The sequence below is a fragment of the Pteropus vampyrus genome, unplaced genomic scaffold, assembly GCF_000151845.1.
Source record: "Pteropus vampyrus isolate Shadow unplaced genomic scaffold, Pvam_2.0 Scaffold3, whole genome shotgun sequence".
Classification (NCBI taxonomy): domain Eukaryota; kingdom Metazoa; phylum Chordata; class Mammalia; order Chiroptera; family Pteropodidae; genus Pteropus; species Pteropus vampyrus.
Window position 1 is genome coordinate 17690414 of NW_011888784.1, and position 14639 is coordinate 17705052.

At 35.6% G+C, this 14639-nt stretch overlaps 1 protein-coding gene across 1 annotated transcript in view; it reads right to left on the minus strand.

Moving 5' to 3' along the window:
* Nucleotides 1–225: 225 nt before the first annotated feature.
* Nucleotides 226–14639, minus strand: part of DSG2 (desmoglein 2) — a 39422-nt gene continuing 25008 nt past the window's right edge. Inside the window, exons 7-15 of the mRNA XM_011361958.2 lie at nucleotides 14342–14479; nucleotides 14046–14231; nucleotides 11038–11303; nucleotides 8145–8287; nucleotides 7577–7804; nucleotides 6473–6700; nucleotides 5388–5509; nucleotides 3847–4182; nucleotides 226–2279 (exon numbers count right to left, since the gene is read on the minus strand). Coding sequence (XP_011360260.1) covers nucleotides 1257–2279; nucleotides 3847–4182; nucleotides 5388–5509; nucleotides 6473–6700; nucleotides 7577–7804; nucleotides 8145–8287; nucleotides 11038–11303; nucleotides 14046–14231; nucleotides 14342–14479 — 2670 coding nt within the window. The 3' untranslated portion in view covers nucleotides 226–1256. The remainder of the gene's footprint in view (nucleotides 2280–3846; nucleotides 4183–5387; nucleotides 5510–6472; nucleotides 6701–7576; nucleotides 7805–8144; nucleotides 8288–11037; nucleotides 11304–14045; nucleotides 14232–14341; nucleotides 14480–14639) is intronic.

Genomic DNA, 14639 nt, shown 5'->3' on the forward strand with positions numbered 1-14639 from the left:
ATTTCCCTAAGCAAAATATCTTGAAAAGTCACAAAGCGAGTCTTTAAATTTTATGAAAATTATTTCATTGTAGAGGATATTTATATAAATTTTTACTGATATGCACATGTACTTTGAAACCTGAAATGGATTATTTTTTCAAGAAGCAATAAAAATACAATCTATTTATTTGGTCAAAACACTCAAATCACTTTTCAAAAAAGGCAAAGATGGTGTACAAATTCCTGTTCATTACATAATATTTAATATGTAGATAGTCATGACCAGCTAGTCAATGATCTTGCGACATGGAGTAAAATTATAATTTCAAACTCATAATTACAGAAATTATAGGGTCTTTCAATTTTTTTTTGAAATTGTAAGCAAAAGAGAGTGGCTTCTAAAATCCAGTTTAACTCCACGAATATTGATTTGGCACCCGTGTTAGGCACTGAGGACAGATAGCATTAAAACAGACATGGTTCTTTCCACAGTGTATATAGTCTACTGGTTAATTTAGCTGTACTAAATTAGAAGATAATATATTCTGAGGTTTTATAAATAGTATATTATTACTATAAAAAGTGATTTTATATTTATAATATTTTCCCCTGATTATTCAACTGAATTGGAAGTATTCAGTATTTTTGTGATTACTGAAAAGAGAGGGTATAATGCTATTTTTAGGGTCATACAACACACATACACATGCACAGAAACACATAATGGGTGTTCTTACCACGTCGATGTTCCAAAACTCAATCATTCTAACACAGATTGAAAGGCTTTTAGTCTTAAGGAAAACAAATAAAATCGATCACCAGACTATGCACATCTCTTTGGATAAATGAGTGTTGATAATTTGCTAGGTGCAGTAAAGTACAAACTATAGAACAGCAATGTTAAACATTAATATGGTATGTAAAGAGGCCTGGTCAGTTTTGTGGGTGGCTTTACTGCATGTTAATTTGGTAAGTTCTCAGAAGCCAGATTTACTCTCTATTTAACTTGCTTTGTGAATGCTGTCTGGCCATAACTCATTAAAAGGCACTTAAAGACACAGCATCACCATTATGCCCTTGGTAAATTCTAGAGCATTTCTGAAGTACACTCCTGGACGCTGAGACAGTGAGGTGTATTGTCTATTAGTGACTGAGAAAAATTTTAATTTTGTGTATGTGCCTCTTAACGTTTGTAAGGCTCATGAAAAGGCAGGTCCATTGAAAACATGAAATCAGTTACTTCGTTAAACTCTGGGTCAGACTGTGGCTGACTGTTTAGGAGTAAGAATGCTGTACTGTGCTATGCTTCGAGACTCTGGTGGAAGATGTGGTTATAGTAGAGCTAGAAAGACCAGATTCCTCTAAACCGAAATTTGGCAGAGGGCCAGAAACCCCGGTTCCAGAAACCATGGTCTTTCTTGACGCCATAGAGGTTTCAGCAGGAATTTGGTAACTGGATTGCAGAGTGGAAGCAGGTGCTAGCACTCTTTCTGTCACTGTCACGTTCTGTCCTACTGCGACACTGGGCATGGCCAGAGCGGGCTGAATACCTGAGCTGGGGGCAAGGAAGCTCTCTCTTTCCCTCACCATAACATAATGTTCGTCTGGCAGATGCTGAATGCCTTCTAGAGGACCAGATATGCCTCCGTTAGGCTGTAGTACTCTCTCGGTAACCATGACATTACCTTCATTAGCATAATGCTGATCTACCAAGGTGGAAGCTGGAGCATATATCCGCTCTGTCACAATAAGGCCCTGTGGCTGTCTAGGGCCCAGGATCACAGTGCTCGGTGGTGGCATAGTAGAGCTTGTGGCAAAGGAAGTTTCTGTCACTATAACGTTACCAGAAGCCAGTGGATCAGGGAGTGGGGTAACTACCTTTTGACCATGCTTAGAAGATACAGAACTTTCAGTGACTGTTTCCTGAGTTATTTTCTCTGCATTTGCTTCACGTGAAGGTTTTGGAACTTGAAAGCTACCAGAGGAGTAGGCATTCTCTAAATTAAGCCTACTTTGCTCGAAGAGTGAATGTGAAGCTGCCTCCAGACTCGTTTCTCTCAAGGGTTTTGATCTCTGCTCAATTTCCATATCCATATCTATTTTTTGACCCAAGCAAACTTCAGCTAGTGTCTTGAATTTAAATTCTAAATCATCCAAGAAGCAGTCATCTAGCTCTCCTTCAATAAAACTGCAACAGCCAATGGAACCATGTAGAGATTCAGTTTCTTCCTGAGAATAAACCAGAAGGCAATCTTTGGCTATATGATTGTCATCTTCCTCAGTATAAGAGGCAGCTTTCTAAAATGGAAATAAAAACAGAGGCATATAATTAGTGACACAATTTAAGAACAAGACTATATTCCTGCCCAAAATGTATAGCCCGAGTCTAACTGCAAGGAAACATTGGACAAACACCAATTGAAGGATATTCTCAAATACAACTGGTCTGCATTCTTAAAAAAAATATATACTGTGAAGGATAAAAAAGGCAGAAGGGACTGTTTTCAGATGAAAGGTGATTAAAATGTCATGACAACTAAATGAAGGACTCTGAATTGAGTCTGAGACAGGAAAAACATGGCTATAGAAGACATTCTCGTGATAATTGGCTAAACTGATATATGGAATATGTCATTATTAAATCTCTAAATTTGTTCACTGTACTGTGGTAAGAGAATGTATATGTGCATGAGAGAGAGGGAACAGAAAAGCAAGTAGCAAATGGCTAAGTGATAATAATTGGGTAATCTGGGTAAAGAGTATATAGGAGTTCAAAATTTCTATTATTCTTGCAAATTTTCTGATAAGTTTGAAATGATTTCTGAAGTAAAAGTTGAGCACATTTACATAACCAAGACTGACTGGAGCGGATTAGTGCAGAAAAGAAAAACATATCAAAATAAAACAAACAGAGCACTGGAATGGAGCCTGGCCTGAGACAGAAAAGGGGCAATGAGAAGTGGTTTTCCTCGATGATAACACATCACTACCTCTCTGTCGAGCTTAGGGTGGGCAGATGGTATGAAAACAGGGAGTATGGAAGGAAATAGAAAGTGGAACAGAAGAAAAGGAACAGAAATAAACTGGCTTCCATGGGAGTCCACACCCTCACTTCTCTCACGTGTCCTTCAGATGCCTGACACCCTGACTCTGCCCATGGGACACAGGAGCCTTGTTCTCAAGAAAGGCATCCAGCCCTGTTTCTAATTCCTAATTCCAGACATGAGCTTCCTGACTGTGTCAGATGACCTTTCCTGCAACTTTCCTCCTAATTTTTTGTGAACCACCTCAATAATGAAGCAAAGTACTCTCAATTCAGAAGACAAAATTTAAATGGACAAAATCGATTGCGTTTTTTGGTCACATGTTCTCAAGTCTGCTCCTGCAGAGGGATTGTACTTTCTGACCCACTGACATCTGGCTTGGTCATGTAACTTGCTCTGGCCAATAAAATTTGAATGTAAAAAAAGTTAATGGCTTTAGAAGCTACTGCCTGGTTCTGCGTTGCTATGTTCTCTGTGCCTCAAGGATGGCAGCTTCCCAGGTACAATCTGCTCTCTTGGCATCTTGGAATGAAGACAATGTAGAGAAAAGCAGAGGTGCATCAACTGGCAAAAACATGAATGTGAAAAATAACCTTTGCAAGTAATATTGTGGAGTCACTTGTGCCTACCACATAATTTAGCTGACTGACTGGTACAACGAGTCATGTCTCTCTCTCCTTATTACCCGTAAGCATTCTCTTAAAAAAACAAAAACAAAAACAAAAACTAAGTCTTTCCTAGATCTGAGACAATGATTACCCTAAGAATACCATAGTCATATATAAATGTTTTCTCCCCCATACATAAAAACCAACCCTTACCTCAGTGAAATAACTTCTTAAGAATTCCTCATTCACTGCAACAGCAGCTGCTCGAGCTCCAGCCATGTCTCTGGAAGCCCCTATGGCTCTTGTGGTTCTCATGGTTTCACTGCCTGTGATGGCTCCTGTTGTCCCTGCAACCTGGGTGGCTCCTCCAGAAAGAAGGCTTCTGTGTTCTTCCCATCTTCTGTCCGTCTCAGACATCTCATGCAGCACTTTGGTAAAGGAAGCAGAGCTATTTCCTTTCATGGTGGTTTCTTTGACTGTCATACCACCAACTCCACTGCTTACTGCTTCACTCTCTCTGTGGTCTGTTGCCAGAAGCGATGGCACCAGCTGTGAGAGCAAATACAGTTGAGCACTGAGTCAGAAGGATGAAAGGATGAAGGGTCAGTGTGGCTGATAGAAGGATTTGAGCTAAGTGGGCATATGAAGGGAATGTTTCCACAGAGGCAAACTAGGAAAAATGTTTTGGGTTGAATAGCTTCTTTTTAAGACTTCTGAGGAGATCCATTCTACCTTTTTGTTTTGTTAGACGATTATAACCCAAGGAGAAAACAAAAATTAGTTAAATATGGTCTCAGCTCATTTGCTCTATTGGCACCAATGGCCTTTCCATTCTCCTCTAGAGTTTAGTGCCTTCCTTATGGTTATAGAACCATTTTTTCTTTTTTCTTTTTAGCTGGACATATGGCCACTCCAAATAAAGACTATATTTTCAGTCTTCCATTGCTACTAGAGATAGCCACCTAAGTTCTGGTTAATGTAATCTGAAGCAGAAATGGAAGTGTTCTTCGAGAGTGGTTCTTCACTTTTCTCCGAGCTGCTTTTTGAAATGTGGAGGCAGCTGGTATTTGGAGCATGCAGACAGCAGGGAATGGAACTCATCCATGGAGGAACAACATGGAAAAAGGAGCCATATTGTGAGGAATCATCACATTGGTCCTGGCTGCCCACATACATATTTAAGCCACTGTCATTCTGAGTTCTCTGACACTTGCTGCTAAATCATATTGTTAGACAGGATACTAACTTCACCCTGGGAGACCCAGGGTGAAGATGCAATTAAGAGACAATGGGAGATGGTTATGAAGTAGCAGATGAGTGGATTCTGCAACATTTTACAATTGGTATTGTAAAAATATGGGGTGGTGGGCTTAACCCTGCCAACCCTAGGTATTGAGGGAAATGGAAATGCAGAAACACCTAGTTGTGAAAGGCTGCCTATTTAATATTGAGACACAAATTTCCATCCTAAATTCCTACACACTCTTGCCTTCTCTAACCTTTGTTCTACATTCCTGTGTCATTACCTGACCCTTTTTCTCTATTCTCTAAAACACAGGACCTGTCACAATAGAGCAAAACCACCTCAACTCTGCCCTGGCAATGAACACAAAATATATTGTCATTCAAAGGCATGTGAATAAAATCTGTAATGACCACTTTACTCTCTTATGACCTAAAATTTAGAAACACATCCCAAGGGCTATTTAAAATCAGAAAAGAAGACAAGTCCCATTGATATCTGATAACCTGACCTTGTCTTCAGGTGGCGCCCCTTCATTATTCCAAGGATGCAGCATCTCTATGGTGCCAGGAATGGGGGCAAAGCTTTTGGCACTCTCTCCGCAATGGCACATGAGCAGTAAAAGTGGTACAACTGGGCAGAAACAAAATTGAGTACAGAGAAGGTTAGTCCTGACATATTTCTAAATTTATGCTGCATAATTTTGGAATTTGCATATCACTTCCTGTATTTCAGTCTTCACTTATTTACAGCCCTATTTAAAATTTTTCTTTTCTTTAAATCTCGATCCGACCTTACCAAGCTTGTCTTGGGATAGTCATACCAAAGTCTACAGGCAGGACGAGGGGGTCTTACAGATTCAGAGGCCTTGTCCATTATAAAGAGGCTGTGTGTGGTTACTGAGTGGAACACCGAGACGTGATTCTATAGTAGCCAAATCATCAAAAGCAACTTAAAGACAATTTTAACCACTTTACTTTTTAATATGAAAAAATTCACTACTGTGTGTGTGTGTGTGTGTGTGTGTCTAAAAAGATCAAAAGCTCCTAAGGATAGAAAAATTTTAATACATCTGGTATTTTAGAACATTGGAACTTCTATAATACTTTATCACTTCACCCTAGAGTAGAATTTGGCAGAAGGCATGGGGTTTAAATTAACCCTCAAATTACTTGAGTACTGTTTTTTAAAATGATTCTACATTAAAAACCCTTAGAATAGATATAACACTTCATCTAGAATTCAATAGAATTTCAGAGCTCCCTCTTTAAATTTTATTCTACTTCCAGGAATAAGTGAAGGCCAGTGCTGGCCTCTTGATCAAGGTAGTTAAGAATTAACTACACCTGCAAATAGTCCACTGCAAATAAGGGGGACACCAACAAGGTTTATGTTAAAAGGTGTTTGAAGAGCATGTGTAATAACCTTGGTTATTTAAAGCAGGAAATGACACATTTTCATACAACAAAATTCTGAGGAGCACTATAATAACCTTCACAGAATAAGTGTAAAGAAATCAATGACTTCTACAGTAATAAAATACTAGTAGTGTCCTTAATTACTAAAAGAGCTAAAGAGTGACTATAATATACTTACGTAGCAAGAGCAAAAAGGCAAAAATTATTAGCGCAATTGCTGCGGGTCCCAGGCCAACATAAGAGTCATACAGTGCTTCGACACAACCACTGCCATCCAGACACTTACAAACTGTGAGTGTAAGGATCTGCTTTTCAGGGCAACTGAAGCCCTGATTATCTGAAATCAGGAACTGAATTTCACTTCTCCCAAGCTTTTGTTCATTTTGTTGCAGCAGCACACTGGTACCTATAAGGGTAAGAGGCAAAAATAAACAAAGATGAATGATTACCAAGGAAAAGGTGAGATTAAATTACAGAAACATTCTTAAATAGCTAATAATATCTAGCTCCAGTTAGAAGTTTTATTCTTCCTTAATTTCGCTATTGAATTCACTCTGTGTGCTTGATAAAATCAGTCCAGATACTCCGAATGTGCAGGTTAATAGCAAAGAATCAGATTTGGACATGCCTTAGTTTTCTGATGATTAATTTTAACAAGTGTGTACGGTCTACCAAATGCTAGGAATTATACACTGGCAATATAGTGACAAACATATGATGAGTTAAATGACATTTCCATTGAATAACCTTAATTTTACCATTTCTTTAAAAAAATTTTAAGGCAATTTTCAATCCTAGAAGAGCATAATTAATCCCCATTGTACCCATCCTCAACTTTAACATTATTCAAAGCCTCTTAAAGTGATTGTAAAAATTTTAGACTTAAAATAACAATAAACCTGTAAATTAAGATAAACTTGGGTATTATATTTGAAAGTTTTCTGAAATCAACACTAATTATTTAGAACAAAATTATCTTCTGGATAGGTTTTTATACATTCAAAACCACTGGGAAGGGCACACAAAAGCTCACATCAACCAGAGAGATATGTCTAAGATATAAATATATGCACATGGCCATCTGGTATGGAAGGATCAGAGAGACCCTTCTTCGTGTTGTGTCCATCACTCATCAACTTCGTGACCTTGAACAAGCTACTTAACTCTAGTTAAGCCAAGGTTTCTTCAGCTATAATGCGGAAATAATGCTATAGACTAAAGATTAAATGAGATAATAAAGATTAAATGAGATAATGCTATGGACTAAAGATTAAATGCTTACTTTCTTTGTGTACTACTTTCCATTTTTTTGCCATTCCAGTTGGTTTGTCAACAATGACGAAAGTGAAAGGGTCACTGTTGGGGTACCCATCCAGGTCCTCCGCAGTCACGTTCACATATTGCTGGTCATCACAGATATTTTGCACTGGGTTGACCAGTGTGGGACAATTGTCATTGATGTCTTCAACAGTAATAACAACAGTGCCAGTGATGGTTTTTCTAGGAGTATCTTAAAAATAAGAAAAAATATAAATACCAGGTGCTGTAGGTGTTAAAAAAAATAAGAAAAAAATATATTTTGGTTATATTGCCAACAATGAACATAGTTTGAATTATCTTGCAATTTTGGCAAGGAGAAGGTACTAACAAATTAGGACACTTCCTACCCTAGATATGTTTTCATATTCATATCAAGTAATGTCTTTTAATCCACTAAATAAGTAGAAATGCAAAGGTTCATCTATTTGGAGAACTTTGGTTTTTCTAGAAGATCAAAATGAAGGTCTCTGATACTGGAAAATAACATCAAAATACATATAACCAAGAAAAATATCTATTTAATAACTTACCTTCTGATATAGCCAAAATCTTTACAGTGTATGTACCATTTTGAACATATCTGGATTCAAAATCAGGAATTTTTACAAGTTTAATTTCAGATGTGGCAGAATTCACAGAGACCCAACCATCTATATCTTCCAATTTGCTGTATCTGTTATAAAACAAACATAAAATTAACTTTGAATTCTGGATAAATTGAGAATCTCTAATATCTACAACTTTTTAAAGTTTAATTTTTGCTTCAGTGTATATGTTCTTGCTATAGGCATTAATTTGGAATGTTTTTAATTTCTTGAAACTATCCTAAAAGCCCCTCTCTTTACTGCATATCACACTTATTTTGGAACCTTCCCTAACCCTGTAACATATCCAAGGCATATGCAAAGGCGACCATTGCTTGGCTACTAACCCCGGAGGTTTGCAAGTTACTCTGTAGTCTGTCCTACAGCTTTCAATCTAGTCTCTCTTAAATCTGGGGTAAAGCTTTGGAGAATACTTTGTTACCCAACAAGAATTAGAGGAGAAAAATAGTCTTATGTTCTACCGTATAATGGCATGTTATTAATATTTAAAAATATCAGTTTTAAAACTCAATGACTGCTTTTAATGGAAGTACTTTAACATTTTGAGATAATGCTGATTGTCAGGAGCAATATGTTTCTTTCAGTTAGAAACATTTAAACGTGAAAGTGCTGATGAAGTGACTCCTGGGTTTGTTCCCTCAAAGCAAGAATTAGTATGGAAAGAGATAACTTTGGGGAGGACAAGATCTTTCATATTATGTGTTCAGAAATGTATGTAATTTAATACAATAGAATTTAAATACAACCAAATACAAATATAAACTAAACATATGAATATACGTCGTTTGATCAATCAGATTGATAATTTATTTTCTATTAAGTGGCTGTTTGGGCACATAGGAAATTTATGGCTAATTTATAGCAATGCTCATTTATTATGCTATTTAAAAAATTTCAATTATATACTTTAGCTAAATTTTTTTGCCTTTTAATATTTCTCTCAGTAAATAATAATACATTTGGATTTTCACAAGTATTTCTGAATTTCATGTCTGGAATTTTAAAGCCTGGACTTAGTTGCTATCAATGGTTTTCCACATTCATATATAAATAAAATAAAATAATAAAAGCAGAGTCTTGGTAATAAGAATCATATTTCACATGGAATGTTGTGTATGATCTCACTGAAGGAATTTTCTCTTCTCTTATGGTAAAAATTAGACACCGTTCAAAGTAGGATGGCAGCTCACATGTTATGTCAAATATCCATAACAATTAATGCATACGAATAATCAGTAAAATAGTAAATTATGAGAAGTTAAGGGAATAATTCTTCTGCTGTCCTTGTCAGCATTTCTAAATAGAAACCACTAATTAGTCAGGTGAACATTAGAAAATTATTTAACTTATCTGTAAAATCATAGGTTTGAATTGATCTTTAAGATCTTTCTCATTCTAAACTACTGCAATTGCATCCTAAAGAAGAAAATACTTTTGAAAAATAAACACAGTTCATTATTTTTCTAGGTAGGACATATAATCTTTTGATATATTTATTACCCTTAATAAAAATAGTAGCCAAAATTAAATCGTTAGGTGGGAAACGGAAGTTTCAATAGATAGCCACAGTATTATTGGAAGATAATAAATTAGGAAGTTTAAGACTCTCAGTGGATGGCAGTGAGAAATTATCATATAGAGCATTCTTCTTCAATTCTGGGGATTCAGTTAGAAACTGCCTTGTTAGGTTTTGGAGTCGTGGAAATAGAAACTAGGCTACAAAACTCAAAGAAAGAAGTGCTGGTTTCTGCAGGAATGGTGGGCAAAAAAGGGTCACCAAGACACTGCAGAAAACACAGTGGAAGCTGTTTGTTAATATTATTTTGAGTAAAGGTTATTTGCTACTATTGGCTGATGAATTGCATTAAAAGAAGAGTCACTAAAAGGAAAGAGATTGTTGAAAAGCTTTTTCATATTCCCATTCCCATTCTCACTATGACCAACTAGGCATGTAAATCTAATGTTTTATAAAGTCTTGGCACCTAAGAACACTAAGGTAAATGTCCTTACCCAGGCATAAGAACAGTCAAGCAACCAAAAGACTCTGACAGTAGGAAAACAGAGGCCGTGTGTCTGGGTGGGGCTTCTTTGAATTCAACCATAATTATTGTGACTGAGTTCCATAAATAGTTCTGTAGAGACCTGTCTTTCCATGGCACATCTCTGAGATCTAATGTAAATTTACTTCAAAAATTTAAATGTATCATGCAAACCTAAGGCGTCACTGCAAAAGGAGTACAATCCAGTCCCTTCTAGCACAGTGGAAGCATCTAGAAGGTCCTCGAATGTATTCTAAGTAAATGTTATCATGACCAAGACACACATAAAAGGTTCATCAATCCCAGAACCAAATAACATGGATTCAAATGAAGATTAATTTCTAAGATTTATGTGCAAATGAAGCTGGTTTCTCCACATTAAAATACATTATGCAACTATTTCTTTAAACTTGTGTAAAGCGGAATTTGCAACAAAATTTGCTGCTTTCTTACTTTGAATATTTTCAGGAAATAAGACAGATTATAGAAAGTTTTTTTTTGAACTTTCTCTCTGTTGCTTTTTAGCCTTCTTTAGCCAGAATTGTTTTGAGGCGAGAGACTAGCTTCTGCCTCACACTCGGGTGATAGAAAGAAGGCAGGCTGGGGAAGTTTCTTCCTGCCTCAGTTGCAAGCACGACTCTGGGTAATTTCATCTACACACCTTTGGAAAACTATAATGCTAGGTAGCAAGAAATGAAGTGTTCAAATTTCATTATGATTTTTTTTTTTTTAATATAGGCATTTAATCAAAAACGAGGAAATTCATAACTATCTCTTACTTTACGTGGGCTAGCTGTCCAGTGTCTTCGTCAAAAGCTTGAAATTTTCCAATTATTTGGCTTTGGCTTGATATATCCATGCTCTCACTAATGCGAACGGAGATTGTGCTGCTTTTGAAATAAATGCCTTCTTTCACATTTTTCACTTTTACTTTGATGGGAATGAATGTAGGCTTATATTTACTCTTAATTGACTTGTGAAAAGGTACTTTATTAGTGACAATAATGCTTAGGTCAAGATGCTTCATTTCTTCATAATCTAATTCCTAGAAAGGCAAAAACAAAGGAAATCTTTCAAAACAGAAAAAAACTAGAACACACATAGAACGTACACACATGCACACACGAGTCGTTTTAATGTGGTACATAATTTAACGCATGGGAAATACAGCAGCACTGACTGTTCTAGTTCATATAGATAACATGCAATTAAAAAGTCTGTTGATTTGGATGTTTATAAATGTCAAAGATGATTAGGAAACATCTCCAAGTTACTTTTTAAAGGTTAAAATCATTGAAAAAAATGCTTAATTTTTACAATTTGAAGTAGTTTTTTTAATTAATGGAAAACAAGTGTATGGACATTCGATATAAGTTAATATCCTTTAAAATGTGTTTCGTGGGTTTGTCCTGGTGAAAAGGCTACATAAGTAGTGGTGACACTGCCAGCTGCCCCCTTAATATGGACTTTCACTGCACATTAGCACATCAGAAAACTGAGACCTCCTGGAGGACAGACAATTGTTTAACTTTGTTAAACCCAGGGGTTTTCAAATTTGTTTAAACAAAGAACCTACTCTTCTCCTTTTTAGTATAATAATATCTATTAATATCTGGTTTGCTATTAATGCCATAAAGATTAACCTTTGTCCAAACATTCTGTGTGTGCTGTGTTATTTATAATGTATATTTGCTATAATCGGTTTATCACTGTAGACACATTTTATGTTCCAATTTGTCCATTTTTTAAAGTAAACATTTCTATGGTACTCTAGATATAATTACTTAGCCCTTCTATTAGGCATTTAGACTATCGGCAGTTTTTAAATACAATACTGCTCTGAACATTTTTATACAAATTATTTTCCCTTTGTTGCATTATATTCTACTGCAAAAAGAAGTACCTACTCAAAGTTTCAGTCCCGTTGCTTTTTATTTCTAGCGGCCTTGTTCATTTAGATGTACTGACTATTATTGATTGTTTCTTCTGTATAACATTAAATACTTCATATACGTTTACATGAATTACAGTAGAGCTGTTCACTTTTGTTTTTGGATTGTTTATTAGAAAATTTGTTTTCCTCTCTGTAGGGTTCTGGGTGGATAACAACTTTTTCTACCCCTCTTTTTATATGAGTCACTATGGTGATGGGAAAAGGACACACCAGAAAATGACTAGAGAAAATATTCTGTGATTATAGAATCCTCGTGAAAGTTATTATTATTTTTTTTAGGTTGCTTTTGCACTTGACATGCTCATTTTGATGGCATGATGTATGCTGGATGAGAAATAAAAGCTTCTAACCAAATGTCATTATATTCTATTCAAAGACCATAGAAGGCTAAGACAAGCTTAAAAATAAATGAGCTAGGTACAAGGCAACAAAAATTGTTCTGTAGTGTTTTCTATACATAGTTAAATGATTTAAAGAGAATGGAAAAATTTCAGCATCAAGAGCAATGCATGAGGGCATATACTTCTATTTTTTACAACTGTCAACATATTTATCATTTCCACTTTTGCTATTTTTAATAATATTAAAGATTTTAAACTCATTTATAAACAAAGCTGAGACTTTTTTCTCATATGATGATTTACTATTTCTATTTCCATAGTTTAAAGTAGCCATTCTTTACCTTTTTTTTTTTTTTTGGACAGTTTTATTAAAGTATAATTTACCTACAATGAATTTCCTTCATTTTAACTGTACAGCATGATGATTTTTAGTAAACCTATATAGTTTTGCAAACATCACTAATGTCCAGCTTTAGAACACTTCTATAACCCTCAAAAGTTCCTTTTTGCTGTCAATCAGCCCTAGCCCCCAGTAACCACTGATCTGTTTTCTATATCCACTGTTTTGTCTTTTCTAGAAATTTCACATAAATGAAATCATACAATATGTAGTATTTTGTGCCTGGCTTCTTACATAAAATGTTTTTGAGGTTCATCCATGTTGGAGCAGGTATTAGTACTTCATTCCTTTTTATTGCTCAATAATATTCCATTATGTGAATATACCACATTTTATATATCTACTCACCAGTTGGAGGACATTGGATTGTTACCAGTTTTTGACTATTATGAATAAAAACTGGCATGAACATCTGCATGCCAAGTTTTTGTATAGATATGTTTTTATTTTTCCTGAGTGGATACTTAGGACTAAATCTTTGGATCATTGGGTACCTACTCTTATGATTAATGTTTTAAAAAACTGCCAAACTAGCTATATCCTTTTATGTTTCCTTTTATGTATAGGAACTCCAGTTTCTCCATATCTTTGCTGTACTTGGTGTTGTCAAGTCTTTTGACAATAACCATTCTAGGAGGTACGTTGTGGCATCTCATACAGTTTTAATCTGCATCTTCCCTAATGACTAATGATGCTGAATATCTTTTTATGTCAATTGAGAATACTTCTAACACTTCTATCACTTCATCACTAGCAGATCAAATAAGATAATAAGTTGGGGGACACTCAGGAGAGGTAAGAGGTCATGACATGGGAATACTATAGTGAGGTACTGGCTGCAAGTAAGACTGGAAGTGTGCTAAGCAATAATGATGCTGTCAGGTTAGGATTAGAGTTGCTTGATCTGAATCTGAACTGTAGTGTGACCACTTACTAACCATAGAACTTGGGCTAATAGGGATGTCACCTGTCTCAAAATAGTGGCGCCCGTTAATTGAGTTTATAAAGCACTTGTATTTGGGGCTCAAAATATATCCGTTTCCTCCTCTGTACCAACTTTACCCATTCCAGTTTTGAACACTAAGTACTTACCTTAAGAAGGGTCATGATTCCTTCATTAGTTTGAGTATCAGTTTCTATGCGGAAATATCCCCTTTCATTTCCTGATACAAATGTAAAATTTGCTAACCAATTATCAGAGCCTATTTCATCTGCATCAAACACTTTTATGCGCATAACTTCTACATTGGCTTGATTTTCTTCAACTGTCCCTTCATACTGCAAAACACAGAATTTTTATTTTAATATAACACAAACATAAGCGATATATTTTAGGTAAGACTAAAATAGGAATAAGTAGACTTATTTGTTATAAAAATAATAGTTACCATTTCATTTTCCACTACAGGTATATTGTCATTGACATCCAAAATACGAATCTGGACTTGAGCTTGTTTTACCGGTTTATCAGTTATTTGTCCATTGCCGTCTCTTGCTTCTACTGTTAAAGCATAGCTGCTGTGTTCCTGCAGGGCAATGAGAAATATCCACCTGGGGTGAAAATGAATTGCTTTCAAATCTGTCTTTCTGGTTTTAGTTCATTTTATCATCAATAGAATAAACCATAGTATGTTTTATTCATTATAAATAAGTTTTATAATCTGCTGTTATTCATGTGAAGATATC